Here is a 24,745-nt window from a genome sequence, read left to right as displayed (position 1 = left end):
GAGCATTTATAGTAGAACCTTCGTTTATTCATTGGTCCAGTGGATTATTAATACAAAATATTGTTCTCTACTTAATTTAGGAGAAGAACTGCATAAAAGAGCAGAATCAACCTCCGAGAACGACGGATAGGCCTCGACTACCATCAGGATCCATCTCCTTCAGGATCACAGCAAGGAAGGTGCCTCCAGTGGGCTGCCTATGATTGCGTGACAAATGGATCAACACCCGCTGCATAGCGATGATGACTTGGTCTTCCAGACCCTCGTAAATTGATTGTCCGATCAGGGCCGGATGTATACTGCATATAAGCCATATAAGCTGTTGGAGTTCTTCGATGGTTGGCTCAGGTGAAAGACTTCCGACGTCGAACCTACCTCGAAATACACCGGAATCTATGCATTTCAGATCTTCTAGCTGTTCCCGACTACCATTAAACCACTGCCCAAAAGGACTATGCTGTTGATGCTCGAAATGGAAGATGTTTTCAGTCGATATGAGAAACTTCTCCTGAAGCTCGAAAGCCGGTCCAATGATTTGCTCTGTTATATCGGCTAGGAATTCCCCTTCTTCATATATATTGAGGAATTGAAGTATTCCTGCTAGATGCGTCGTGAGGACAGTCATGGTTAAGCTCCGTTGCTCGCTATACTCTGGGTGTTCTATTACAGAATTCTGCGCATGTGCGCGCCAGGAAACAACGGGTACATTATCTGCTAGCCCAGTATCACTAGGACACTTGCTCATTACATTTTGAAAATGGTCCAGCGCCTTAACTAGTGTCCGAGGTATAATACCGGCTAGTGAGTCTGAACCCAACACATTGGTATGGATAAATCTCGTGATCAATGCCGCCAAAATATCCTGGTCTATGTGTGGAACCTCGAGAGCTGCGCGGTGAAGGTCCTGCTGAGTCCTAAGATAATCAAGGAACTCTTTTATAAGCTGAGGGTTCGTCGCAATGGCCGCGTGGAAGCGAGCTTGGATGTCGGGGTTGTTAATGAGTGGTATTGCCCATTTCGCGACGAACAACCCGATGTTTGAAATGAGATTCCCATAATACTAAAAGATGTTAGCTTTGCCTTCTTGCTCCGTTTCTAACGACTTACCTCCTGAGCATCTTCCATACTCAAGCCGGGCCCATACGGTCGAAGTCTTTCTCTAAACTCGATTTCTCTCGCCACGGCAGCGTCAAGTCTAGCGTTCTCGATCTCGAGCTCTCGAATCCTCTGGTTCGATAGATTCTTTTGGGCCAATCCATCCATCTGGGCCGACACGCCACCTCTCTGCGTTCCACCTCCTCTTTCATCTAGATACTGCTGATGGTATCTTTGTACAGCGTCTATATCTATTTGCTCCGCCATTGTCTACTATGAAAAAGTATAATTGCGTACGTAAAAATTCCTTAACAGTTTCTTCAAACTGTTGGGTTTTGGTGATTTAAATAGTTCGTTAATAGTAATTCCTGATGATGATATCATGGTAGATTCAGTCGAATATAAATACTAAAAAAGGGGGGTTAGGCTGAGAAACAAAGTTCTTCTATACAAATTGCTGATGAACAGCGAGATATCCGTAAAAAAACAACACGAAAAGAAGCGAAGCAACGTATCTAATGATAATAACGATGCTGTTCTTTTCTAATTGTTTTAAGTGAATCCGTACCTTGGTCCGTCGACGTTGTCCATTCTTTTTGGTTCATAGATGTGCTAGACAGTCTATTTACTATACTATCATGACTTGTCGCGAGCGTCGAGTTATACTAGGTAGATAAACAGCATAAAAGCGCATGGAGTATGGTAGATTTATGGTAGTAAACCTGTATAGCATGTCACCGTGACCTAGGTACTTATATACCTAGCTACCTACCCAGTAAACTTGTTGGATTGGTTGCGCACCTTAGAGTTCTTGATAAAATAGGTTGGCTCCATTCTGGAGATTCGTTGATGTAGATATCTTTAGGGCCATTGTTATTCGGTAGTGTATCGTGCGAATATCCACGCGACAACGTAATGCGAATTAAGATACTCTCCAGCAAGGGGTAATTCAGCGTTATGTATCCCCATGCAGCGAGATATCGTAGGGTTACATCAGTATCCCTCCGACTGCTTATCTGAAAATCGGAAACCGCCGGATGAACTAGGAAGTAGATGGTATAGCGTCGCCTACGAAGACCTTGATCTCTTGGCAATCTCAAGCTCTTTCAAGATAAGAAAACCACTATTACTTGATTCTCGACTCTTCCCTGGGTTTCTCTTTAAGTCGCTCGAAGGCCCTAATACGCCAATGATTATAAAGTGATAATGATACCCACCTAAGGTAGGAAGGTCGTTACCGAGATGCAGGGCCAAGACACGGGGTGTGCATGTAAGTGTCGTATATGCGTGCCGACCCGGCATCGCAAATTTCATTTATATCTCGCATCACATAGTCGTGCAGATAAGAGGTAGGTACCCAATCCCTAGTATGCGGCTCTACATAAAGGAGGCGTATTTCTCATTCCGCCTTTTCTTGGCAGTAAGTGAACCTAAGCCCATGCAACCGGTCATGATGGTATCATCCAAGTTTCTGGCTTTAGCCGCGACAGCATCCCTAGCTCTGGGATCTCCCCTCCCCCTTCCCGCGGGATTCCGCCTCTCACTGCGCGAAGACAGACCGTTTAACGCAAGCCTACCAAATGTAACCATCTTCGCAACAGGCGGCACCATCGCCGGGAGCGCAAGCTCCAGCGACCAAACAACAGGGTACCAAGCCGGCGCTCTCGGCGTCGACGTTCTCATCGACGCAGTACCGGAGCTCTGGAACGTGTCCAACGTGCGCGGCGTACAAGTCTCAAACGTGGGGTCCGAAGCCGTGACTCCGGCCGTCCTCCTCAACCTCGCGCAACGCGTGCAAGCCGCTCTCGATGATCCACTATGTCAAGGCGCGGTCATAACACACGGCACCGACACATTAGAAGAATCCGCATTCTTCGTTGATTTAGTAATCCGCTCCGAAAAACCCGTTGTTTTCGTAGGCGCCATGCGCCCCGCAACAGCCATCAGCGCCGATGGTCCAATTAATCTCCTCGAAGCCGTGACCCTTGCCGCGGACCCGGATGCGCGGGGTCGGGGCACGATGATTGTGTTGAATGATCGGATCGGAACCGCGTTTTATACTACCAAGACCAATGCCAATTCGTTGGATACGTTTAAAGCAGTTGAGCAGGGATATTTGGGCTTCTTCATTAATATCAAGCCGAAGTTTTATTTCGCGCCGGCGTTGCCGTGGAAAAAACCGTATTTCGATGTTACGAATGCGACGAGTCTGCCGCAGGTTGATATTCTTTTCGGACACCAGGCGCTCAATCCGGCTCTAGCGACGGCTGCGGTCGCGAGCGGGGCGAAAGGGCTCGTGTTGGCTGGTATGGGAGCTGGGGGTTGGACTACGGAGGGAGATGCTGCGATCGACGAGGTCATAAAGAATAACGGCACTGCTGTAGTCTACTCGCGACGGTCGATGGATGGGTACGTTGAGCCGGAGGGTGATATTGAATTTGTGTATGGAGGTGGACTTCTAAACCCGCAGAAGTCGCGTATTATGCTGCAATTGGCTCTTTATGCCGGATACGAGGATGCTCAGCTGAGGACATTATTCGAACTCGATGGATAAGAAGGATCGTATGTGCGGTGAGGTAGTCCTATCGGGCGTTGAAGTTGTGGTAATACCTAGAATATTGTCTATTATACCCAAGAAGCTGAGGAGGGGAAAATAAGAGGACGGGGAATACCTACCCAAGGTATGGAAATACCACCAAGAGTTATGAATTAATACTGAACTTGCGGTTTGGATTTCAGATTCTCGAACAATTCCTTTCATCATCTCTTTCAATAACTGGTACATTGTAGCTCTATATTTCTAAATCAAAGACCACTTTAGTAGAACATAATCACTCCACACAGAACAGATGTTGCGACATAAGCTGGTAGCGATGACCCGAACAGACCTGAACCAAGTATAGGCTTCATACTACTGGCCTCTGATTTGTCGTCTTGTGTATCCTTAATATCAAATGTTGCCTTCGCCGACGGAGTTAAGGAGTTGCTGACGAAATCCGTGGCTCTTAAATCCGACCAATCATGGTTCAATAAGCCCCTTCAAGAAATATTCATTAGTACCTAGGTTAGGTACGTTTCCGGGTGATTCTTCCGCACATAATGTGCGCGGGTGTCGCAATTCATTGAAAGGAATGACCTAAGACTTACCAAGTTTCATCGTAATCCTGAGTTCCCTCACGGATATAATAGCTTCCACCTAATTGCCAAATCATCCAACCGGCATTCTCAGAAGATGCGTAATCCAGCAAGCAGGAGACGTACGGATCTTGCGCCGCCGATCCATTCTGTACCAAGCCAAATTCGGTCAAGAGTACTGGAAATTTGTTCTGGGCATCGTCCGTCAATGCCTTGAACCCCGCGTTAGACAACTTATCCTTCACTGCGTTACAATCGCTGGGGCCGGGTCCAAGAATGTTGTCGTATGCGTGCAATTCGAGGACCAACTTATTCCCATAACCAGAGAAATCGTCTCGATTAAACGTGGCGGATCCGGGTGTGAGAGCAGTCCCATTTACTACCGCGCTGATATCCTGGTCGGAGCTGATGCCAGAGAGGAATATCAAGACATCTGCGTTCGCATTGTGAATGGCGTCTGCACCCTGTCTGATATACTTATACCAGTCTTCCCAATTGTAAGTTTCGGCAGCGAATGTGAAATTGCTCAACGGCGACCGAAGCTCATTTCGCAGCGACATTGACATGAAATTTGTCCATGATTTGCCCTATTCGGAGTTAGTAATATATCTCACCGCAAGTAAAGTGCAGGTCGACGGACATGTGTTGCCATGAAAGACAAGCCCCGGGTCCAATTTCCAACATCGAAGAATTTATCTCCCCACCAGGCGTTCCCGTCAAGAGGGCTGCAACACCAACCCGATTGTGAGATGTGGTTATCTAAATGAACGTATATTTCCTGCTTCGCGCATTCGGCAGCGACAGCATTAAACACCTTTTGCATGTTCATTAGCCCCGAAACATCCGATGCGCGCATATCGGAAAAAATCAACAGACCTGTAATCTCGTCGTATTCGAATTGAACGATGGGTTTTTGGTAATAATTTTATTATACACTGATGATCCGCCATCTTGACCCAAGGCATCGCTAAGGGCTTTCTGGATCGGGATATCGGTCTGTCCATTGTCGTAGTATTGATCTATCATTTCGGTCGCATATGTGAGCCGGACTGCGTTCATGCCTAGGCTTTTAATTCGAGAAACGATTGATTCAATTGACTGGTATTGTAGGCCTTCCGGGATCATAACATCAAGCGACCCCGGCCAGTTTACGCCGACATACGTAACGGTTGAGCCGGAGGCATCTTGAATCCACCGGCCGGAGGTGACGAAAGCCCCGTTCGGCCAGGCCCCTCTCGGCGCATTTGATGAGGCAACCAACCCAACGATCGCTAAAAGAGTTGGTAGCCAGTACCGAAGTCCGAACTTTGCCATTTCAAGCGAATGTAGGTAAAGCTGGGAGTAAGAAAAAGAAAACAAATAGAACAGTATATAAAATCTAAGTCAAAAGATCACATCGTAAGCTGAATAGGATTAGTGAGCTGTCATTCCATATTTATCATCGCATAAAAGTTTCCGCGGCAACTCGTTTCGTATTCAGAATCAAGCAGGGTCGTGTTAGGTCGATCCCTTTCAGCGCCAAATGTCATTGGATGTTGGTTCTCAGATTCTAGTGGAGACAAACGTAACAACGGATGGCTTAGATCTCCTGATCTTCGGTATCTTCAAAGATGTATTGTTCGTGTTGTCTTCAATATCGCATCATGGTCCTCCAAGGAGTCATTCTCGAGAGAGATGTTGAATTGGGGAGAAGGTTTAAGACGACGCCCCCTCCAGTGCGAAATGATAACTATGAATTAAATTAGTTGAGCTAATGAAGCTCAATTTAAGCCACACGCGTCATTTCATTATTTTATACACCCGCCAATATAGTTATGCTCAATGATTATGCAATACTTTTATTTCCCATCGATGTTCTAATTTTAGGCCGTGTACCCCAGCGCTTTAGGTTCTTTTCCAGACTTTTAGCACCATTTTTCCAACTATGGTTGTCCCCAAGATTTCGTGTCAGCGCGACATTGTTACTATATGTCTGTCGCGTCTGACACATCAGAATAAGGATATAAGATGAGGCTATCGCGATATATTACCGCATTCAAGTCCTAGTCGATGTGCACAGGTCCTCCCCGTGAAGTGATATTCAATGTTACGCGCCGTTTGTCGATCAACCTTGGACGAAGTTGCGATATCAACATATTAGTTGATCTAGTCCGCGGAAAAGATGCACGTATGAGCTTCTTCGCAACACGTTTCCAACCGAAGCAAAACTCTAGGGGCAGTCGACCACCCAGATAGAGGCGAGACTGATGTCAAAGCGTGTGTTGACATTCCCTCAGGTGCTGCGACGGTCGCGTCTTTCAGCCGAGATACGCCAACTCGCAAGACATCCATGACTCTCCTAATAGCACACGGTACTATGAGCTAAACGAAGCTAGTATCAATATTTCAAGGCGGCCATTTTAAATGGTCGAACGAATCCGAAGCTTCGGTCAGCGCATTGAAAATGGAAGATTCGCCATACTCCGATAGCGCTGCGAATTGAGACATGGTTAAAGCATCAGAGGCGCCTAACGCGTGGTCCTGATTGGAATTCATGGTGATATCCCTCGACGAAGTCGCGCTGGCGTCCATCATAGATTGAAAACTGTCCCCAGATCCGTCTTCGGCTTGGACCGTGCCCTCCTCCTTCCTCGGATTTCCTCCCCGATCGATGAAAGCGACTGTATATCGGTTCTCATTTTCCTCGCTCCTTTTGTTACCCGTAATAAGGGGAGGGAGGCCCGCTCTAGGCGCATTATCGGGTTTCTGTTCTTCGCTTGTTTGCGAATAACCAGATTGCATCGCAATTCCCGAGTCAATAGTTGGTGACGACCGTAGACTATGAGGAGCGCTGACTCGTCCAATAGTCGCACTATCGCTGGCCCATTGATCAATGATTCGCTGCAGCGCCTCTGCAAGTACCTCTTTCTTAAATGTCGATAAGTCACCCTCCTCGTGAGGAAGGTTTGCAGTGGTCACTCCTCTTGCTTCCAGAAACTCAGCTAAAAGCGTTGGTCCTCTGGCCGTCATGAAGTCATGAAAAACGCATAAGTCGTCGGAGAGCTCTTTATCGCGATACGGTGTTCTCGGTCGAGGATGTGGTGAAAAGAGGGTGTCGAAGACAGTGAACCACTGTTGTTCCTCTGGCATTTTAGAGGATACTCTCTGGCTAAGTTCCTTTTTCTGCTTTTCTGAGACGCCTTCTATTATGATAGAAGGGCGAGGTTTACAGGTGCTCTGTCTTATGTGGGAATCCCTCTCCTCTTCGCCACTAAAAAGTTCATTACAGATTGGGCAATATATCGGCTTGCGATGGCAACGCGTCAGATGTTGCTTAACATCACGAATCCTACCCAGGAAATATCTATAACAATCGCGATATTGGACTGGGTCCTTTTTCGCATATGGACAGGCAAGCCATAATCGGCGGTCTTGCGCTCGCCGCTTATTAAGAGTCCTCTGGGTCTGTTTTTCCGATGTGGTACTTGAAGTGCTGTCTAAAAAGCGACCACGTTTGCGTGGGCGCTCATCTTCGTCATGATCGTTGTCAATAGGCTCAATGGATGGTTCTATGTTGTCGAATGCTTGGACACTCTCATCCCGCTGACGCCCCCGCGCTTGATAAGCCGACATGACCACCTGCAGGAACAAATCCTTTAAGGGAAATAACGGATGATCTTCCTCGATTTCTGGTGTCTCTGCGGAACAGATTGAGTATGGTGTTTCGGGATCTTCAGCTGACCATATGTTTGTAGTCTCATATCCAGATCTACCCATCGTTTTGCGACATCAAAAGCCTTGCGAGAGTACTTGTCACTAAGACTAGGCCATGTTTCGAATACCCTCAGAATATGTCATGTGACAAGATTCGTACGAGCCCGGACCCAAATTAAGGAGAGGTTTATCTTACACGGCTGGCGATGGGAAACGGTAGAAGTTCCGTGGCAGACATTTTCAAGCCGCGGCAATTAGTTCTAATTCGCATGTTCTAACATACGGGCGGGAATTGAGTCAGTGATGCGGCTCAACACGATATTATGCAGAGCACTATAGTGCTCTAATGCATGCTTGTTCTGGTGACCCGGATCTTGGCTTGCGATCATTGGCAGAAGCTCACTTGTACCGCATCGGCTCCGCATCGACACCACATCAGCACGGTAGCATTGCACCGGGACTGGTCGCCCAGACAGCCGAATAGAACAGAGCCCCCCGAATTCACTGCGTCATTGCAGATGAGGGACGCGCATATACATACCCTATATCCACCGAAGGTCGTCGTACGTGCAGGCGTTCGGACAGCCGCCTGCTTTAACTTAAATATGTGTCACTCGTGACCTCCCAGGCACCCAGTTCATGGAAGCGAATATGCAGGGATCCTGCTTCACCGGATTGCGGTTAATCAGCCTTATACTCATCAATCGATTGACCAATGTGTTCTTATTGGAAGCTGACCATACTAATTAACATCGCACACGAACAGCTGCATACCTTCAACGTAACAACTTTCATCTGCGCATCATATGGTAGTGGGTTCTAAGGGTCGTTCCACAACCGGCCTCGGATTGGGCGTATGTACGTGATAAGATAGCATCCGACTTGAAGGAAGGGTCAGTGGATGTTGCAACACACGCAGCCCTAATTGGCATCCATCCAGCATACCATATATTGAGTATCCCATTTCCTAAAAAGCATCTTAATATCGCACTCAATTGCCACCCTTCATACAGCAGATATACGAGAAGGCTGCGAATAGCAGTTTTAAAGACCTCACACTACAAGGAATTAAAGGCATACCTCGCAATTGGATACCCTTCGGATGCCTGATCCGATATGATTAGCCCCGCACTCACTGAACTGGTGGCGACGAATTAGCTGTTCGTCCACAATCTGACGATCTCCCGCATGGCACAGCCCAGAGGGGCTGGGGGTTTGGGTGATACAAAACAAAAAGCAAACAATGATTGAATCCCAGGCAACTCAGGGAATTCGTCATTCGCCATCCCAAAGTAAATGCCTAGGCTAGTATCTGAATATTACTCGGATTTCTCATCCACTCGTAGTCTATCCCAGAGGTTGACGACGCTAAATTGATTCATTAGAAGGCCATTCAGTCGGGCGATTAAGTCAATTCAGAAAGAAATCCTATAAGCTCTGCCCACCAATCATTATCTCGCCAAAATCCGAACATTACCACCACAATATACGCGATGAATGAAGAGACTCTAACTTACGGGTTCACCTTCGCCTGCTGCCTTACTATTCCAACCAACGTCATTATTTGCGCGCTCCTTCTATCTTAGGACTGTGAAAGCAAGAAAGGCCTTGACAAGACTTAATTCGCACTTCCCACACTCACATTAATGTGAGAATCTCATCACATTCCTTCTGCCTATCGTCGCATCCCGTTGCATACAACTCAATACATGAGGAAACTTACTAGGGCTCAACGAGCAAGTTATGACGATAATATATTCATTTGGGCAAGTTCGTCCTTTTTGTAAACTACGTAGACTAATGCACTATTTGTGCAAATCGCAAATCTAATATAGAAACTAACAGGTTCAACTCTGGCATTGTCACGTTGAGTGCCTTTGGTTCCTATAAGTATTGCTAACTATTAACCCTATTATTTGAACGAAGATAGTCATAACCACACAGGTAGTCTAGAGAGATTACTCTTAGCATTTTACTCCCAATAAGAATGATATATCTACACTTCAAAGGTATACCGACGCGATAATGTCTACCTACGGTGTTTAATACATGTGCCTTCCACGATTTGTAGCGGGTTGCTAGAGAAAAGGGGAAATTTCAATACGCCCAAATCAGACTATTGTCAATAAACATTTCACCATCATAAACCTTCTCGCCAGGGGAAAAGTCAAAGTCTGGTCATTACCTTCTCTTTCAGGTACATAACTGACTCAATGGAAAGGAGCAACCCGTGTGTGGCCGTATATATAAACCGGCCCAATCCCCCGCGTCTCAACAAGACTCAACTCAACCTCAAACTCTTCACAACATCTTTCATCACTCTCTACTTCACACAATGGACACTCGATGCCCTTTCGATGCCATTTCACGGTGACCTTTAGCGAGCTTTGATCTCATTCTTCCCTCCCTTCCGTGCCAGGAGAAGGGATTTCCATCGCTGCCTCAAACCCCGCACCTTTTAGGACACCTGACAAACCGACAGAATAAGGACATCCTTTCTCCCCATGATCAGTGATACATAGAGTCGCCAGAGCACTACGGAAGCCCACCCCGTCGAGATTCCCTAGGTCTGTCGGCGTGCATCCCGAGAACTCACTGGACCCTTCTAATCAGGAGGAGCCCGCCATCGAACCGACTCATGCAGTGGATAACTCGCCCTCCTGACATCCTCAAGAAACACCCCAACGCCCGGACTCTAGGCCGGCGTCTAAATCCATATTTCGCCTATCATTCATCTCATTCTTCAACCTTCGGGGCAATTGGCTTAGGAGGTGGTTTCCTACTTTTCGGTACGGTTTGTGGGCGATTGGCTTGGCGGATGATTTCCTGCTATTCGGTTACGGTATTACATCTCGGTCATCTACACATAAGTTTACAAGAAGCCTAACGGATTATAGATCAAGGTGTCAGGGACTCTCTTTCCCTATTGATTTCGTCCGGATAGTATTCTCACGACGCGCCAGTTTAATGCCGACTCTCTCGTTATTTCTACTAGGATACAATATCTTAACTAGCTGGACAAAGCCGCTCGATATAGGACCCGAAGTCCCATAACGAACCGAGTTCATCACACTCGGCTCATTTTAGGACTGTCGTGGTGGATATGACTGGGAGGCATCGCGAGTTTCTTAGTGACGTCCAACTGGATCTTCAACAGGATTGAGAGCTGCGAAAGGACGACGGAATCAGGATGGAGACGGCAGTTATACATTATGTACATAGCAATGAGGATGCTCCAAGTGAAGAAAAGTGGAAAGCGGTGATTTAATAGGAATTGAACCTGATCCTCTATTTAGCCAACGCTCCAGTCTCTAGTGCCTGCAAACTTGTAATCGAGGCCTTTCGAGTGCCTTTCTTAACGTCTAAGTTCAGGGGGATTGTCCACTAAACTTCTAGCCATCTCAGGGGCACTCAGCTTGGATATCCCCTAGTTGTCTTCTAATATCGACGAGATATTAACTGCCTAGGTACCTAGAGAAATTTCATGCATTTATATATCTTAATAATTATCCAATAGTATGATACCCTGAAGAGTTCCTAAGACTCTGACGAAATAGAAGCACTTTTGAGAATGAGTTTATTCTAACTGTACATATCTTATCTGGAGGTCGCGTAGGTAAAGGGCCAATGACGTAATTTGAATAAGACTCGTTGGCCTTTTGAGACCGTACTCGACCGAGGCCACGTTCCCGTTCTCTCCCGATGGAATTCAATAGATACTCAAAGTAAAGACCACCGACTCGGAGACTAGATGCCGAAGTTGGTTGACATTGATTGTACGGTGATAATCTTAAGCAATGGATTTGCAGTATTTGAAACTCGTGGTCAAATGATTGGTTCATGGGCCGCTAGAGTTGTACATGTATACTTGAAGTATATCGATCCGCATGAGACATTAGCGGCACGCTTTATCTTTTTCTATTAAGTGCTGTAGAGATATGGTGTCAGTAGCAAGCATGCATGTCGCGTGCAAACTCGGATAATAAGCAAGCTCGAATTTGATGGTTTGGTTAACTTCAAGCCATAGTGAAAAGAGTAATAGTTCTGATGGTTGTTGAAAATAGAATGAAAAAAAGTGATATCACATTTAGCTGAAATAGGAACCGAGAATTTATAAGTAGTCCGTAATCTCCAATCACAAAACGGTGGAACCTGAATAAATGCGAATTTCGCCTTGTGAGACAAAGCACGCAAGGTACCTAGGACCCTGGCACCAAACTTTATCAAAATAGCTTTTAAGCTTTGGAGATATATGTACATTCGTAGGGCACATACGATACCTAACTCCAAATTACTACATGATGGTTACAAAGTGGGCTATGCTATGCTAGGCTATGCATAAGGATTATAGTGCTTTTACATGAGATGCAGTAGCGTGGCAGCTGTGTGGTTGGTCATCTGTTATCTATTTGCTATCTATCCGTGTTATCCAGGTTATCCAGGCAGGTACCGGCATATTGTACCCCTTGTACCCCTTATCGATCGCACTAACGTCACCCACCTGGGCACCTAGACACATTTTATTCATTCGAATGCGACGTGCCTACCTGCTAGAAGACAGCCTACCCACCTTAGAGTTCAGGTCCCTCCACTCTCCTTCGACTGGTTACTACACTGATTATTACACTTTTACCTAGAGGACTTAGGCCAGGCTTTAATTATTACCTACCTACAGCTGGGGTGGGAAACAACACCAAAAATCCAAAACCACCTAAACCAACCTACCTAACCTGCTAACCTAACCAGCCAACCATCTCCTCGTCATCTACAACTTACTATCCGAATAGCTACCTCTTCATCTTCAACCACATCAATAAAAAAAGAAAGCCAACTGCGAGCGGGTCATCCCAGCTTGGGGTAGCTTAACCGCTTCAGGGGCTCTTTTATTTTATCTTTCTTAATTGTCGATAACATTCTACGATTCGAATCGAAGGGGGGAATCGTTTAGGGTCATCCCTAGAAAAACATCATCGTCGTCATCATGTCTTCAACCCCTCCATCAAACGCCTACGGCGACGAAGACGTTCCTCAAAATGACGGATCAAAACTCAAGACTTTTATCTCTATACTACGAAAGTAAGTAAACTGTTACTTCATATCCTCTCTACAATCATAACACGATGATGGCGACATCTCACCGCCACCCTCGGTCTACGTCCGGAATCGGAGTTATTTTAGGATTTTGGAGTAAATCGCAACATCACCTTTTTTTTTCTAGGATTCGCTACTGTAGCTATCCTCTGTCATCACTATACCTTTGTTAACATTTATTGGTGTCCTAGATTCATGGGTGTAGCGGATCTTGCCGCCGTGCGCTTCTCCCTTCCATCTCAACTCCTCGAACCGACCCCGAACCTCGAATATTGGAATTACCTCGACAACCCTACCTCCTTTGCCGCGATAGGTACCTCGGACGAACCACTAGATCGTATGCTAGAAGTATTGCGCTTCTGGTTTACCAAGGATTTAAAATATGTCAAGGGAAAGCCATGCAAACCGTATAACTCTTGCCTCGGCGAGTTCTTCCGATGTAACTGGGAAGCTGAAGATAATGCGCCGCGGATTGATACAAAGAGCTTACAGACATCTACTAGTGGCAATGCCAGTAGCTCCTCTTCCATAAAGTCATCCAAAGCCAATGGCGCTGACCCGCGAACTGCATCCTCCGTCTCCGTTTCCCAGATGCCAGCAAATCCCACTGGACCTACCGTCAGGATATCATATTTGACCGAACAGACTTCCCATCATCCTCCTGTTAGCGCTTTCTATGTCAGCTGTCCCGAAAAGGGTTTACATGCGAGGGGTTTCGATCAGATTAGTGCCAAGTTCACCGGAACCGCCATCAAAGTAGCGCCGGGCGAGCACAACCTTGGAATTTTCATCACCCTAGAGAAAAGGAATAACGAAACATACCAACTCACGCATCCCGCTGCACACCTAGGTGGAATCTTCCGCGGCAGCTTAAGTGTCAGTGTTGGTGACTTTGCCTACATCACCTGTCCACAGACAAAATTGAAGGCAATTCTTCACTACATTGAGGATGGTTGGCTTGGCCGGGCGCAAAATAAGGTCGAAGGTGTCGTCTTTAAGTATGACCCGGATAAAGACGACAAGACGCGTATCAAGGATGTACCTGACTCCGACGTCGTGGCGAGACTCGGTGGTGCATGGAAGGATAGGATCGTCTTCACTTTGGGTCCCAAGCTAGTGGTAAGTCCATACCTTTTCTCATTAGAAACAATACAAAAAAAAAATACTAACAATTTATGCTATAGGATTCGCATCCGGTAGAGAAACGAACTACCATCATCGATCTTAACCCTCTCACTGTCGCACCCAAGGCGTTACCGCCAAAAGAGAAGCAGGCAGAGAACGAGTCGTTAACGATGTGGGATGGAGTGACTCAGGCTATAATGTCGAAGCAATTTTCAAAAGCTACCAACGTCAAAATAGAGCTCGAAGAAAAGCAGCGAGAAAAGGCCCGGGAACGGGAGCACAAAAACGAAACTTGGAAACCAGTTTTCTTCGACCAAGCTACCGACAAGCGAGGTACGCCAGACCTCACAGATAAAGGTCGTGAAGTGCTTGAGAGAGCACAGAAAGGAGATTGGAATTTAGAAGGGATCATCTAGAAGTGGAACTACACGCGCCGTTGACGCGCGTCACTGTCCAGGGTTAGAAAACATACCGATCGAGTGGGGCTCTCTCATCAGGGTCTCACATTACATACAGTCTTTGGTTTTGCAAGACAAACTCATTGTGCTTTTCTGGATGGCTTCACTCGCATATATACGCGCATACATATACCGATTCATGGGGAATAAGGCATAGCAGCTTTGGGCCAAAGCCACACGTGGAGTTCTTGAGCATTCATTTGATGTTCGTCTGCTTGTTGTTTGTTTTTCCACAGGTAGACACAAGAGATTTGAATTCAAGGGGCGTTTATAAGGGGGGGCATGTAGAAGATGATTAGATAGGTCTTCTCTCTAGCAGCAGTTCATCAGGTCATGATACTATTGCACCGAACATAACTTTTTTAGTAAGGATTCTCATTCGCTATTACACATTTCGGAATTTATCGCCGATATAGCGTTGTAATATTGGGTAAGCTTCATATGAATATATTAATGTTGAAACAGGTCCAACCTTTAATTCAATACCATGATTCATTAAGTGCTAACAAGACTTGAGCTCGTTTGACTCAGCGATGTGACCAACCAGAGGTATATTTGCCTCGACCACTTTTTTGGTTAGGTGTATGTCAGCATCGACTTACTCCTAACAGTCCCCTTCCAACCTCAACCCATCTTACCCTATCCTATCATATCTTTAGTAATCCGTACTCAAAGTAGCCTCCTCCCCAGCCGCCAAATCCTGCATAAACTTCCCATTCGTCTTACGTATCCGCTCCAATGCATCGCGTCCAATCACCAACCTTAACACCTTCCCCTTTAAATGCCCCGCCGGTCCGCTCTCCCCGGTAATAGCCTCATAAATACGATCTACGCCTTTCTGTGGGTCACCGACTTGTTTTCCGTCTTTTTCGATATATGCACGTGTTGCGGTTTGCGCTATTGTGCCTTCGTATCCGTCGGGGAGCGGGGCGGAGGGGGGTGTTAGGGCGGCGAGGAAGTTTGTCCGGAAGGCGCCCGGTTCGATTATTAGGACGGAGATGTTGAAGGGCGCGAGTTCGATGGCTAGGGATGAGGATAGGGCTTCTAAGGCGCCTTTCGAGGAGGCGTAGAGCCCGCTTGCGGGGGTTGGGTCTTGTGCGGCGATGCTGCTTAGGTTTACTATTGTGCCGCTCCGGCGTTGGCGCATGAGGGGGAGGGCGGCTTGAATTGTGAAGAGCGGGCCGAAGAAATTGGTTTGTAGTTGGATGTGGGCTTCCTGTTCGCTGAGTGGGTGTTAGATAGGTAGTTCTAGGCTGAGGGTAAGACGAGGGCTTACGTGACTTGCTCGACGGCACCGAGGACGAAGAAACCTGCGTTGTTGACTAGGTAGTCGATTGGCCCGATGGCTTGAACTTTTTTGGTGATGCTTTCTTTAGACTCGTTGAGGTCCAATTCTAGGATTTGACCGCCTGCGGCCTCAATTTGGTTTACGGCGTCGGCGGATTTGGTCTTGTTTCGGACGGAGGCGACTACGCGGTGGCCGGCTTTCAGAGCTTTGAGGGAGAGGAGAAGGCCGAAGCCGTGGGAGGCGCCGGTGATGAACCACTGTGGAGACGACATTTTGAATTACGGGTGGATTGTTGTGAGTGAAAACTTCAATATGCTTTTCCTTTGAGATCACAGGTATAGGTAAGGAGTCGTAGCATATTCGATTTGGTTCTGGGAATTTGATTTCATTTTATAGGTATGCGTTCAAGTTAATCGCCGATGCTGGCTTGTCCTGCATCCTACCTCATAGTGGAGTTCTTAACATCTAGTAAAAGACAATCCAGCAATCGATCTAGCCAATTGGGGCCTTCCATTGGCATTTCTTTGCATCGCGTTGGCATAGTAGGGTTTGCTATAAGTCTAGCCATGCCGCAATAGTAAAATCCGATAGCAGCTCCTATAATCGCCGATACTTGAAGTTATCACCGATCCGTACCGCCTACGCAATATGGAGCTTAGACGTAATTACGGGAAGGTTTGAAGAATTATACATGCCTGTAAGACAATAGGGCGCAATCGCGAGATATGGTGACATCAGAAGACATCTACCTTTAGGTATACTCAGGTCGATGGCGCGAGTCCTTAGAGAGGTACGGGCTCTCCAGGTGACCATTCGCCTTACATGACTAGACCTAAGGCAGGATTTACTAAAGCATAGCTAGATAGCTTTTAGCAATAGTGCATACCTAACGGTGGCCTATGCCTCTAGATTCATCATTCCGCTATTCGTATTATGTGAAGTGTAATGAGAATAAGTAGCACTCGAATTGCAGTGCCGAAAAGGGGCTTGTTTTCCGCCACGCATCATCACCACCACAAAATGTGCCAAGCATATCAATCACCGTATTATTCCCACTGAGATGGGGTATCAATTAATAAAATATGCTATAAATTTCATTTCTCCGAGGGGTATACCACGATTTTATCGAGGTCCGCGCCTTTATAGTGAAATCCATTGGACAGTCCCCCTACCGTGATAGTGTTCTTCGACCCCTTATTCAGAGTTAATTGGAGAGGAGTCGACAGAATTATTCCCTTATGTGTATCCCTCTGGTATAATGTCTCGACCTTTTCCGTATTGCCGTTGACGACGACACTACTGATGCGACGGAGCTGCCATGATCCGCCAATTCTGTCTGGCGATCCGCCGGGCTGGTCCCCGAAACCCATATCATCGGTATCTCATTCATCATTAGAGTAGCTCTCAAATATAAGGCGGTGTAATATGCTTACTTTGATAATAGAATGAAACCCATTGGGGCTTTCCTGTGCCTTCAATACCGTGGAAAGTGACTGTGCTGTCATTTCCTTCGATTCCAGTTAAGATGACGCCGTCGCTAGCAAAATTCTGCGATAGGCACGATATTAGCAATATTTCAATTACTTTTCTCCAATAAAAAACTTACTGCTTCTTGCTTAAATGCATTGCCATTCGTGGTTGCATCTTTGCTGGTATACTCCCGCCCCTTAACAGGCTTGAAATCGCCAGTTTTGCTAGCGGTATTGATTAGCAGAGCTGCATGCGAGTATAGAAATTTGATATACGCACACATTCAAGTCATAAACATCATGCCATTCCACCTCGAGGGTTCTCCTATTGTCATGAATGTTCATCGGCAGCCAGATGTATCGACTTTCCCATAGCGAATTAGAGTCCCACTGTACGGGGTTAGATTGTAATCTTCTGGTATACCCCTAGGAGTAGCACTACTCACTTGGTCGCCCAAATACAGATAGGTAGTCTTCTTGCTGCCTTTTATCCTTAGCGTGAAGCCGGACTGAGAGTTGTAAGTGCGCGTGTTGAGTGGAGCGACGATCCAGGGTTGAGACCACGGGCCGCTTAAGCTATCTGCTCGGAAAGCAACCACATCTAGGGACGCGATTAGTAATTCAATTGCAGCAAATTATGAGCGGATTTAGTCACTGTTAGGCCTGTATCCAGTCTTATGGCTCATCAGAGCGTAGTAACTGCGCTCGGTTTGAATGATTGTCGGAGCTTCGAGATCGAACTTATCGAAACGGTGTACGACTTCATCAAGCGCTGTAACCTCTTTGTTATACGAGGTCAGATACACATCTCTTCCTTCCGCTCGGTCACCATTCGAATACAAAGCGTATGTTCGACCGTCCTTGTAATCGGTAAACATTCCGAAGTCTTGTGACCAATTGCCGAGAGGAGCCGTCGCATTAACAAAGCTGTAGGGTCCGGCGGGTGTATCCGCAGTCGCGAACCCTTGAAGGAGAAGCCCGTAGCTAGAATTATCGGCATGCCACCACATCTTTCGCGCTCTATTAGCACCGACGAGCGAGAAATTTATGGGTTAGGGGTGACGCACGTGATATTTTCCCGTCGACTCGCTGTACACAACTTTAGGCCGTTGAATGATGTTGCTAGGTGAGATGTAGGGGCTCCCCTCGACAGGTTCTATCCTCGCGATTAGTTCCCTAACCTAGAAGCATTTCTCTTCCCCAAAACCAGCAGACTTACCTAGAGCAAGACCGTGGGACGCCCATGTAGCCAAGTCAGTGGAACTGTACACTGAAACGCCGCCGCCTTCCTCCTGGCCCTCGACCTTATACTCTCCAAACCACCAAAACGTGCCATTATCTTGGATAACGTTGCCGGCATGAGCATTAACCAGATTGCCGTCGGTATCCCTCCATCTCGCTCCAGGCACGATATATTTCGCCTGCGCTACAGCTGCACTGAGCAGCAGTACGCTACCTGAGAGCCACATCTTTAGACCGAGAATCCTTTCTGTACGCGGTGAACACCAACAGATCCAGAACGCGTACGCGACACCGAGATCCTCAGATCGGTGTGTACCATTCCAACCAGTCGGGGTTTATAAAGCGTCCGCCAAGAAGGGATTTCGTGTTAATTGACCCCGGTGATTTCTCCGCATCGCTATATTAATCCCCGTAATATTCGTCATTGCTAGCTGGAGTAAGGGGGGAGAAGAGCTCATTTAGGGCTCGGGGAAAGACAATATTTCTAATTGAGGTAGTCTGGCCCGTCCTATTGCAACATTATGGGGTGGGCATGAGCATTTGGGAAGCAAGATAATATTAATAAAGTTAATAGTTCTCCAATTTCAGGGCTTGGCGGAGTTATTAGTCTCTTAGTAGGCCTTATAATGGAGCTTTATTATAGGACTAAATGTGTGTAAACGGCTATATCCGAGGTCTCTAGGTAAGAGAGTATGCTTTAGCTAGTTACCTACATCTGCCAATGTTCTCAAGATTTGATGATTGGAATTTCAGCCTGCAGTTGTTGTTCGATAGCGCCCACGTCTATTGTTGCTTGCCCGGTTCGGATCTGCTCGACGTCGGGTATATCGGAGTGCTTCACGCCTTCAAAAATTGCATCTATCTCTTCCAACGTCTTACCTTTGGTTTCAACCCAATAGACCGCCTACAAGAAAAGAGAAATAATTAGCAGCTCGATGTCAATAAATAGAAGTCGTAGCGGATAGATACTTACGATGAGTACGACGACAATAATGTCCCAAGATCCGTTGATGAAGTACATCTTCCATCCAATGTTGTTAAGTCCAATAGGCATGACGAACACGAGTACGCATCTAATAATTATTTTAGTAGTGTATCATAATCGGCAATACGTGAGAATAGACGCACGCGAGTAGATTTAAGCCTAGTGACGAGAATGCGAGGCCATTGGCTCGAATTGAATACTGTGATATCTCGTTAGGAACCTCCGTTTAGACTCGAGTGACCGAATAAAGCTACGAACTAGATGCGAGTCAGTATAATGCTCAGTGCTACGACTTTAGTCTGAAAACCACGTTAACATACCCGAAAATATTTCTGGCGGGTAGAGGTAAAGTAGAGGGGTCCAGGCGATTGAGTAGAATCCTTGGAACAGAAACATGACTGCGACATCTCCATATACTAAACTCTTCGAAGCGCCATCTGGGTTATCTGCATACATCTTAGAGAGACCTCCGATGATAAACAGACATATGATTAGTAGGGTTTGCGAGGTGAGAGCGGTTGGTTTGCGGCCCCAATTTGCCACGAGGTGAGTTCCAGTAAGAGCGCATGCAAGGCACCATACATTCAAGACGACATTCTATACAACGTCAGTAAGGGTTTAAATAAGCCATAAAAACCGGGGAGGTACTGACAGCTTTCAATTGGTCGGTTGAATCTGAAATTCCCGCCGTCGTAAGTTCAGCGCTGAGGTAGTACGAAGCGATAATGTTGCCGGCGATGCATGAAAATGGCCCTGCGGACATTCCAATGAGTAGTCGCTTCCTCGCGGTTGGAGTCTTGAAGATTTCCTTAGGGCTCATTGTCCTGCCTTCTTTCTTTTCCCATTCTAGGGCGTCAAGAATCTCCTTGTAGATGGCAATGGACACAGGGTCTACTAGGTTGCCGTCTGAGTTCAGTTGCGCTACCGACTTCCGTGCATCCTCAAAATGTCCTTCATGTAGTAGCCATCTCGGCGATTCGGGTCTAACTATCTGTTAGGAGAGACATAGTCTTTGGTGGAAAGCATGGACTTACACAAAGGGTAGGATGACGATACAGAGTAAGGAGAAGATTCCTTGAATCAATGAAGGGAGCCGCCACGCCCACTAAAAACCTAATCAGCCTCGAGATTCACAGATTCGTGGGTCTCTAGCATAATTGGGGTGCTCTAGGGGCTATTCTTACTGTTGATTGCCATTGTCCAGTTCCAAGGGTTATTCCAGCTGCAATCAGGGCGCCAATGCTAGGGGGGGATGATCAGCTATCAACTATTTAGCTACATCACTGAGCGCAGTTCACTCACTAATAAAAATCGTTCAGTAACCCGACGCCCCACGCACGCCACCGGTTTGGAAAGGCTTCGGATAAGTACACGCCGGATGAGACACCCGAAACAGCATTTCCAAGGCCTAGGATAATGCGACCGACAACGAACATAGCAATGTTCTGCGCCGCTGTCTGGATTATAATGCCAATAAGAGTGACGACAGATGCCCAAAAAATCGCCGGACGTCGCCCGAGTCTGTCAGTTAGAATTCCAGCGGCAAGATTTCCGAAGGTAGATCCAATAAAAACAGAAGCTGTGTTTAGACCTGTTGTCGCCGGGGTCAACTCGAAGTAGTCCGTATATGATGGTAGAATGTTCAGTCCGTTCAACATAGAACCATCATATCCACCAGTCTTTACGCACTCAAAGATCAGCGATGAACACCGGGCGATTATTTCCAGGATATGGAATTATGCTTACCGCCGATTGAACGGTGGAACAGAACATCAATAGAAAGGCGAGAGCAACTGTCGACTCCGGCACCCATGCCGGTAGCCATGTTCCGGTAAACGTCCGTTGTAACATCGCGAATACCGTTCTTTCATCAGTGAGACAATCGGACCCGGAAAATATAATACCTAATGAACCACAATAATACGGGAAGGGGAGCACGCGAGAGCTAAGGCGGGGATTCGGTGATCACATTATATGTAAGATCTGTGTCTAATCCATAGCCAGGGATGCGGTCGGGGGACCTAGAAGATAAGGAACTCGTCGCATTGTTCCGACTATCTGGGAAATATCTTCGGTTCATGATATGGGGATTAGGGTCTAGGGTCCTTCAATGCCTGCCTTTCTCGACAGCTTAACGTTACACCTGTAGCGACATAGTCATGTGTAGGGGACCATATCTAGATGGGCAAAGATAGTACTACTACAAGATCCCCCGCCCTAATATAAGTATTTGGTAAATGATAAGCGCGGACAGGGATGATCATTGGAGAGTGTCTGGCTGATGCTTGTAAGTGTGTATATTGTCTCAAGCCTATAAAATACGCCGTATATGTCAGAAGAAGAGGGCAGAGCATTTCGTAGAGCACGTACACATAAATGACAACCTACTTTTAATATAAGTTATTTATAGCCTGTTCGACGCCTACGAGTTGCCAACTCAATTGACGATGATTCGATGGGAAATTTGCATCCATGAGAATAAATCTTCAGAATACCTAGGTAAATGTAATGTACAACGCCAAGAGTACGCCACCTATGCATCGGGTAGGTATCTCAGTACGGATCACAAGTACTCACTCATCCGTCATTCGGAATTCCAGTTAATTCCGTCCCAAACTAGGTCTATTAATGCGATTGCTGGCAAAGCTTCTATATATCCAAATGCTCATCTAATACATTAATCGTGACCTGAACGTAACATCATTAAATTTCCGAACCGTCCGGATCGCCCCGTGCCGCTAAGAACTACCTGCATTACTCGTGATAATTAATAGCGATCCGCCGCATTACACCGCTGTTTCTTTCAACCACGCCGGTATATCCGACGCACTCGGCTCTGCCCGGCCCTTTTCAGGATCTTCTGTAGCCGACTTGTCTCCAACCTCCTTCATTAACACTGGCCCATTGCCATTCTCCTCACCCTGGCGTCTCGCCTTACGTCTTCGTGCCTTTTCAGCCCGGCGCTCGTTTTTCTCTTGATCTTCGCGCATCTGTCGGATGATCGGGCTCTTGGAGCGGATTTTCGCGCCGTATCGGTAGAATATTAAAGGAATGGGTATCATCGCTGCTTCCAACAGACCGAGCAGCGTACCAGCCCATTGCGGTGAAAGAGTAGCATACATAGATGGTCCGGCAAGAGGGAGTGTGCCGCCGAACACGCTACGCATAACAGCATTTCCTGCTAATGCCGACGCTGCGTAAATACCATAAGCTCCAGCCAGGTAGTTAGAACCGTATATGAAGCTCAATGCGTTGCCAGCGCCAAAGGGAATACCGAAAGCGATAGGGACCGCCCAATGAATTGTGTCGGGAAGGCAAGTCCATGAAAATACTAACTGTCCAACTGGACACAATATACTCCCGATAATCATGACACGCGCTGTTGCTTCAGGAGGTACTCGGCCGGTCAAGGGGTCTTTCGGATGAGAGTTAATCAACCTACGCCAGAACGGTTCGGCGAGAATAGCGAGCATGCTCCCAACGCCAATCCCCACAAACGCAAGACCAGATATACCCGGGCTCCAACCACGATGTTGGGAGAATACAATGGGATATGCGACGAAGCATAGGTAAAGAATACCGTATATAAGAGAGATCCTAATGTCGAGAGTTAGCAAAGGTCAGGACATCACTATGGGGCCATGCGAACCAGATGTTGAAGAACCAAAGGATTGGTTCCGTGAATGATAGCACAAACGGACGCAACAAGCTAATTTTTATGAGCGCCACCTTGGATAGCTTCTGATCATAACGACACCACCATCTATCATCATCGGTCTCTTTGCGTAGTCGCGCGGCCTTCTTTTGAAGAATTATTGGCGCGTACGTCTCCTTGGGAACTGTCATACAGAGCGTCCCAACGCCAGCAAGTATCAAAACAAGCCAGTTATCCCAACGCCAGCCTAGATATTGGTAGACGAATCCACCTATGACAGGCCCGGTTACCTGGAAAAATAAAATATGAGCTCAAACCTCCTAATAGGTTAGGTAATAAAGGAAACGCACCGGTCCATTAAGGGGCGCTATACTCCACAGCGACATTGTCAAAGCACGATATTCTTCTGTAGAAATATCTACCACTGTTCCGGCACTATTCGATACCATCGCGGCGCCAAATACCGCGCTATGAGAACTCGAGTTAGTACATTTTCGGGAAAAGGAAGCTACTCATCGTTAGCAACTTACCCGAAATATCGGACAACGATAATCTGGACTAGCGAATTTGCTACACAGCATGGAATTACTAAAATCGTGAAGCAAATCATGCAGACGATGTACACGGGTCTGCGGCCGAATAGCTCACTCGCGGGTGCGACGAGCAAGCTCCCCGTGGCGAGGCCAAGCAGGTATGTCGTGACGCCAAGGGTCGCGACAGTGCTGGACACACCGAATTCTTCTACCAAGCCAGGCGTGGAAGCGGTGTAACTCGTGCTGTAAAACACGACCACCCACGTCGTGAAACTGATGGCGAATATGATTAACGCCCGGTACCACACAGACCAGTTCCGCGGATTGTCTGGGTCATCATCTTCGAAGGCGACCTCGAAGTCTGGAGGCCGCGATGCCGAACTCCCGATACTCGTCGCTGTACGTACATGCGCGACTTCCTCGAATGCTTGCTCTCCTGGTGAAAGTGCTAATTCTAGTGGCGATAATGGGTCGCTGTCGTCGGAGGCGTGGGATTCGCGACTTAAGTGGCTGTGGTCACTATTCCGGTTCTGCTTCTTCTCCTGCTCAATCGAGTCCTCTCGTGATGCCATTTCCTGGGTCTCAATCCCCTCGGATTCCCCTTTCTCGCCAAGCTGGCCGTCTAGTTCCTTCTCTTCTGCCATTCGGAAGTTTTCAATGGAGCGGTGTGGGTTGGTGATTTCGCGGAAGAGGAGCCACCGGGAACGGCTCACGGGAATATATATATTCTGGTTCCGCACTTCGAAACCAGGCAATTCGGTCGAAAAACTTAAGGCCGGTAACACAAATTTGGAGGACGGAATAAAATTTTGGAATATTAACCCGTGAAGCCGGACTTAGAATTAACTACCTGTCTAGAGGAATCCTGGGTGCGAGTGAGATCCTCTCAGGACTATAAGGTAAAAAGCCAACAGGGTAGAAAGGACCCTGACAAACGGTCGTAAACTCTTATCACCGTACCATCGAAAGTGACTAA

At 46.9% G+C, this 24,745-nt stretch overlaps 10 protein-coding genes across 10 annotated transcripts; 2 read left to right on the top strand and 8 right to left on the bottom strand.

The window, feature by feature from the left end:
- Nucleotides 1-5: 5 nt before the first annotated feature.
- On the bottom strand, nt 6-1,712 carry F4822DRAFT_349003 (uncharacterized protein). Its single transcript, XM_051455927.1, has 2 exons — nt 1,108-1,712; nt 6-1,060 (listed from the first exon to the last, which is right to left on the bottom strand). Exons 1-2 carry the CDS (start codon nt 1,360-1,362, stop codon nt 107-109), a joined length of 1,209 nt encoding a protein of 402 aa, XP_051311378.1. The 5' UTR covers nt 1,363-1,712; the 3' UTR covers nt 6-106.
- An 836-nt stretch (nt 1,713-2,548) lies between these two features.
- Nucleotides 2,549-3,649, top strand: F4822DRAFT_432458 (L-asparaginase; the record flags this gene model as incomplete). Its single annotated transcript, XM_051461651.1, has 1 exon — nt 2,549-3,649. One exon carries the CDS (start codon nt 2,549-2,551, stop codon nt 3,647-3,649), a length of 1,101 nt encoding a protein of 366 aa, XP_051311377.1.
- A 131-nt stretch (nt 3,650-3,780) lies between these two features.
- Nucleotides 3,781-5,943, bottom strand: F4822DRAFT_348898 (glycoside hydrolase). Its single transcript, XM_051455925.1, has 4 exons — nt 5,107-5,943; nt 4,871-5,044; nt 4,243-4,817; nt 3,781-4,132 (listed from the first exon to the last, which is right to left on the bottom strand). Exons 1-4 carry the CDS (start codon nt 5,542-5,544, stop codon nt 3,913-3,915), a joined length of 1,407 nt encoding a protein of 468 aa, XP_051311376.1. The 5' UTR covers nt 5,545-5,943; the 3' UTR covers nt 3,781-3,912.
- A 672-nt stretch (nt 5,944-6,615) lies between these two features.
- Nucleotides 6,616-7,986, bottom strand: F4822DRAFT_432456 (uncharacterized protein; the record flags this gene model as incomplete). Its single annotated transcript, XM_051461650.1, has 1 exon — nt 6,616-7,986. The coding sequence occupies one exon, from the start codon at nt 7,984-7,986 to the stop codon at nt 6,616-6,618; it is 1,371 nt and encodes a 456-aa protein (XP_051311375.1).
- Nucleotides 7,987-12,732: 4,746 nt separating this feature from the next.
- On the top strand, nt 12,733-14,769 carry F4822DRAFT_348905 (uncharacterized protein). Its single transcript, XM_051455926.1, has 3 exons — nt 12,733-12,999; nt 13,206-14,133; nt 14,199-14,769. Exons 1-3 carry the CDS (start codon nt 12,905-12,907, stop codon nt 14,553-14,555), a joined length of 1,380 nt encoding a protein of 459 aa, XP_051311374.1. The 5' UTR covers nt 12,733-12,904; the 3' UTR covers nt 14,556-14,769.
- Nucleotides 14,770-15,081: 312 nt separating this feature from the next.
- On the bottom strand, nt 15,082-16,412 carry F4822DRAFT_413602 (NAD(P)-binding protein). Its single transcript, XM_051459059.1, has 2 exons — nt 15,874-16,412; nt 15,082-15,820 (listed from the first exon to the last, which is right to left on the bottom strand). Exons 1-2 carry the CDS (start codon nt 16,155-16,157, stop codon nt 15,253-15,255), a joined length of 852 nt encoding a protein of 283 aa, XP_051311373.1. The 5' UTR covers nt 16,158-16,412; the 3' UTR covers nt 15,082-15,252.
- Nucleotides 16,413-16,819: 407 nt separating this feature from the next.
- On the bottom strand, nt 16,820-19,139 carry F4822DRAFT_413599 (carbohydrate-binding module family 35 protein). Its single transcript, XM_051459058.1, has 8 exons — nt 18,574-19,139; nt 18,422-18,510; nt 18,010-18,364; nt 17,801-17,955; nt 17,635-17,744; nt 17,492-17,579; nt 17,319-17,433; nt 16,820-17,266 (listed from the first exon to the last, which is right to left on the bottom strand). The coding sequence occupies exons 1-8, from the start codon at nt 18,821-18,823 to the stop codon at nt 16,980-16,982; spliced, it is 1,449 nt and encodes a 482-aa protein (XP_051311372.1). The 5' UTR covers nt 18,824-19,139; the 3' UTR covers nt 16,820-16,979.
- Nucleotides 19,140-19,323: 184 nt separating this feature from the next.
- Nucleotides 19,324-19,650, bottom strand: F4822DRAFT_432452 (uncharacterized protein; the record flags this gene model as incomplete). The annotated part of the gene is made up of 2 exons (XM_051461649.1): nt 19,324-19,500; nt 19,570-19,650. The coding sequence occupies 2 exons, from the start codon at nt 19,648-19,650 to the stop codon at nt 19,324-19,326; spliced, it is 258 nt and encodes an 85-aa protein (XP_051311371.1).
- Nucleotides 19,651-19,793: 143 nt separating this feature from the next.
- Nucleotides 19,794-21,432, bottom strand: F4822DRAFT_432451 (putative hexose carrier protein; the record flags this gene model as incomplete). The annotated part of the gene is made up of 7 exons (XM_051461648.1): nt 19,794-19,831; nt 19,902-20,178; nt 20,234-20,564; nt 20,616-20,686; nt 20,766-20,823; nt 20,884-21,260; nt 21,328-21,432. The coding sequence occupies 7 exons, from the start codon at nt 21,430-21,432 to the stop codon at nt 19,794-19,796; spliced, it is 1,257 nt and encodes a 418-aa protein (XP_051311370.1).
- An 882-nt stretch (nt 21,433-22,314) lies between these two features.
- Nucleotides 22,315-24,537, bottom strand: F4822DRAFT_348789 (polyamine transporter 3). The gene is made up of 4 exons (XM_051455924.1): nt 23,767-24,537; nt 23,587-23,704; nt 23,231-23,526; nt 22,315-23,178 (listed from the first exon to the last, which is right to left on the bottom strand). The coding sequence occupies exons 1-4, from the start codon at nt 24,411-24,413 to the stop codon at nt 22,368-22,370; spliced, it is 1,872 nt and encodes a 623-aa protein (XP_051311369.1). The 5' UTR covers nt 24,414-24,537; the 3' UTR covers nt 22,315-22,367.
- Nucleotides 24,538-24,745: the final 208 nt, after the last annotated feature.

Source organism: Hypoxylon trugodes, assembly GCF_022578975.1.
Source record: "Hypoxylon trugodes strain CBS 135444 unplaced genomic scaffold F4822scaffold_8, whole genome shotgun sequence".
Classification (NCBI taxonomy): domain Eukaryota; kingdom Fungi; phylum Ascomycota; class Sordariomycetes; order Xylariales; family Hypoxylaceae; genus Hypoxylon; species Hypoxylon trugodes.
The sequence above is the reverse complement of the archived record's forward strand: the minus strand, read 5'-3'. Positions and strand labels throughout refer to the sequence as shown.

Bases quoted from the DNA above. Each gene is read 5' to 3' on its own strand.
- F4822DRAFT_349003 (XM_051455927.1), bottom strand. From the start codon at position 1,362: ATGGCGGAGCAAATAGATATAGACGCTGTACAAAGATACCATCAGCAG. The intron at 1,061-1,107 runs GTAAGTCGTTAG...AACATCTTTTAG, and splicing joins GTATGGAAGATGCTCAGGAG to TATTATGGGAATCTCATTTC.
- F4822DRAFT_348898 (XM_051455925.1), bottom strand. From the start codon at position 5,544: ATGGCAAAGTTCGGACTTCGGTACTGGCTACCAACTCTTTTAGCGATC. The intron at 5,045-5,106 runs GTCTGTTGATTT...AACATGCAAAAG, and splicing joins CGAATACGACGAGATTACAG to GTGTTTAATGCTGTCGCTGC. The intron at 4,133-4,242 runs GTAAGTCTTAGG...TATTTCTTGAAG, and splicing joins CAGGATTACGATGAAACTTG to GGGCTTATTGAACCATGATT.
- F4822DRAFT_348905 (XM_051455926.1), top strand. From the start codon at position 12,905: ATGTCTTCAACCCCTCCATCAAACGCCTACGGCGACGAAGACGTTCCT. The intron at 13,000-13,205 runs GTAAGTAAACTG...TTGGTGTCCTAG, and splicing joins TTTATCTCTATACTACGAAA to ATTCATGGGTGTAGCGGATC. The intron at 14,134-14,198 runs GTAAGTCCATAC...TTTATGCTATAG, and splicing joins CTTTGGGTCCCAAGCTAGTG to GATTCGCATCCGGTAGAGAA.
- F4822DRAFT_413602 (XM_051459059.1), bottom strand. From the start codon at position 16,157: ATGTCGTCTCCACAGTGGTTCATCACCGGCGCCTCCCACGGCTTCGGC. The intron at 15,821-15,873 runs GTAAGCCCTCGT...ACACCCACTCAG, and splicing joins GGTGCCGTCGAGCAAGTCAC to CGAACAGGAAGCCCACATCC.
- F4822DRAFT_413599 (XM_051459058.1), bottom strand. From the start codon at position 18,823: ATGTGGCTCTCAGGTAGCGTACTGCTGCTCAGTGCAGCTGTAGCGCAG. The intron at 17,434-17,491 runs GTAAGTTTTTTA...TGCCTATCGCAG, and splicing joins ATGCATTTAAGCAAGAAGCA to AATTTTGCTAGCGACGGCGT. The intron at 17,267-17,318 runs GTAAGCATATTA...ATGATGAATGAG, and splicing joins GGTTTCATTCTATTATCAAA to ATACCGATGATATGGGTTTC.
- F4822DRAFT_348789 (XM_051455924.1), bottom strand. From the start codon at position 24,413: ATGGCAGAAGAGAAGGAACTAGACGGCCAGCTTGGCGAGAAAGGGGAA. The intron at 23,705-23,766 runs GTAAGTTGCTAA...GAGTTCTCATAG, and splicing joins ATCGTTGTCCGATATTTCGG to CGCGGTATTTGGCGCCGCGA. The intron at 23,527-23,586 runs GTGCGTTTCCTT...TTATTTTTCCAG, and splicing joins TAGCGCCCCTTAATGGACCG to GTAACCGGGCCTGTCATAGG.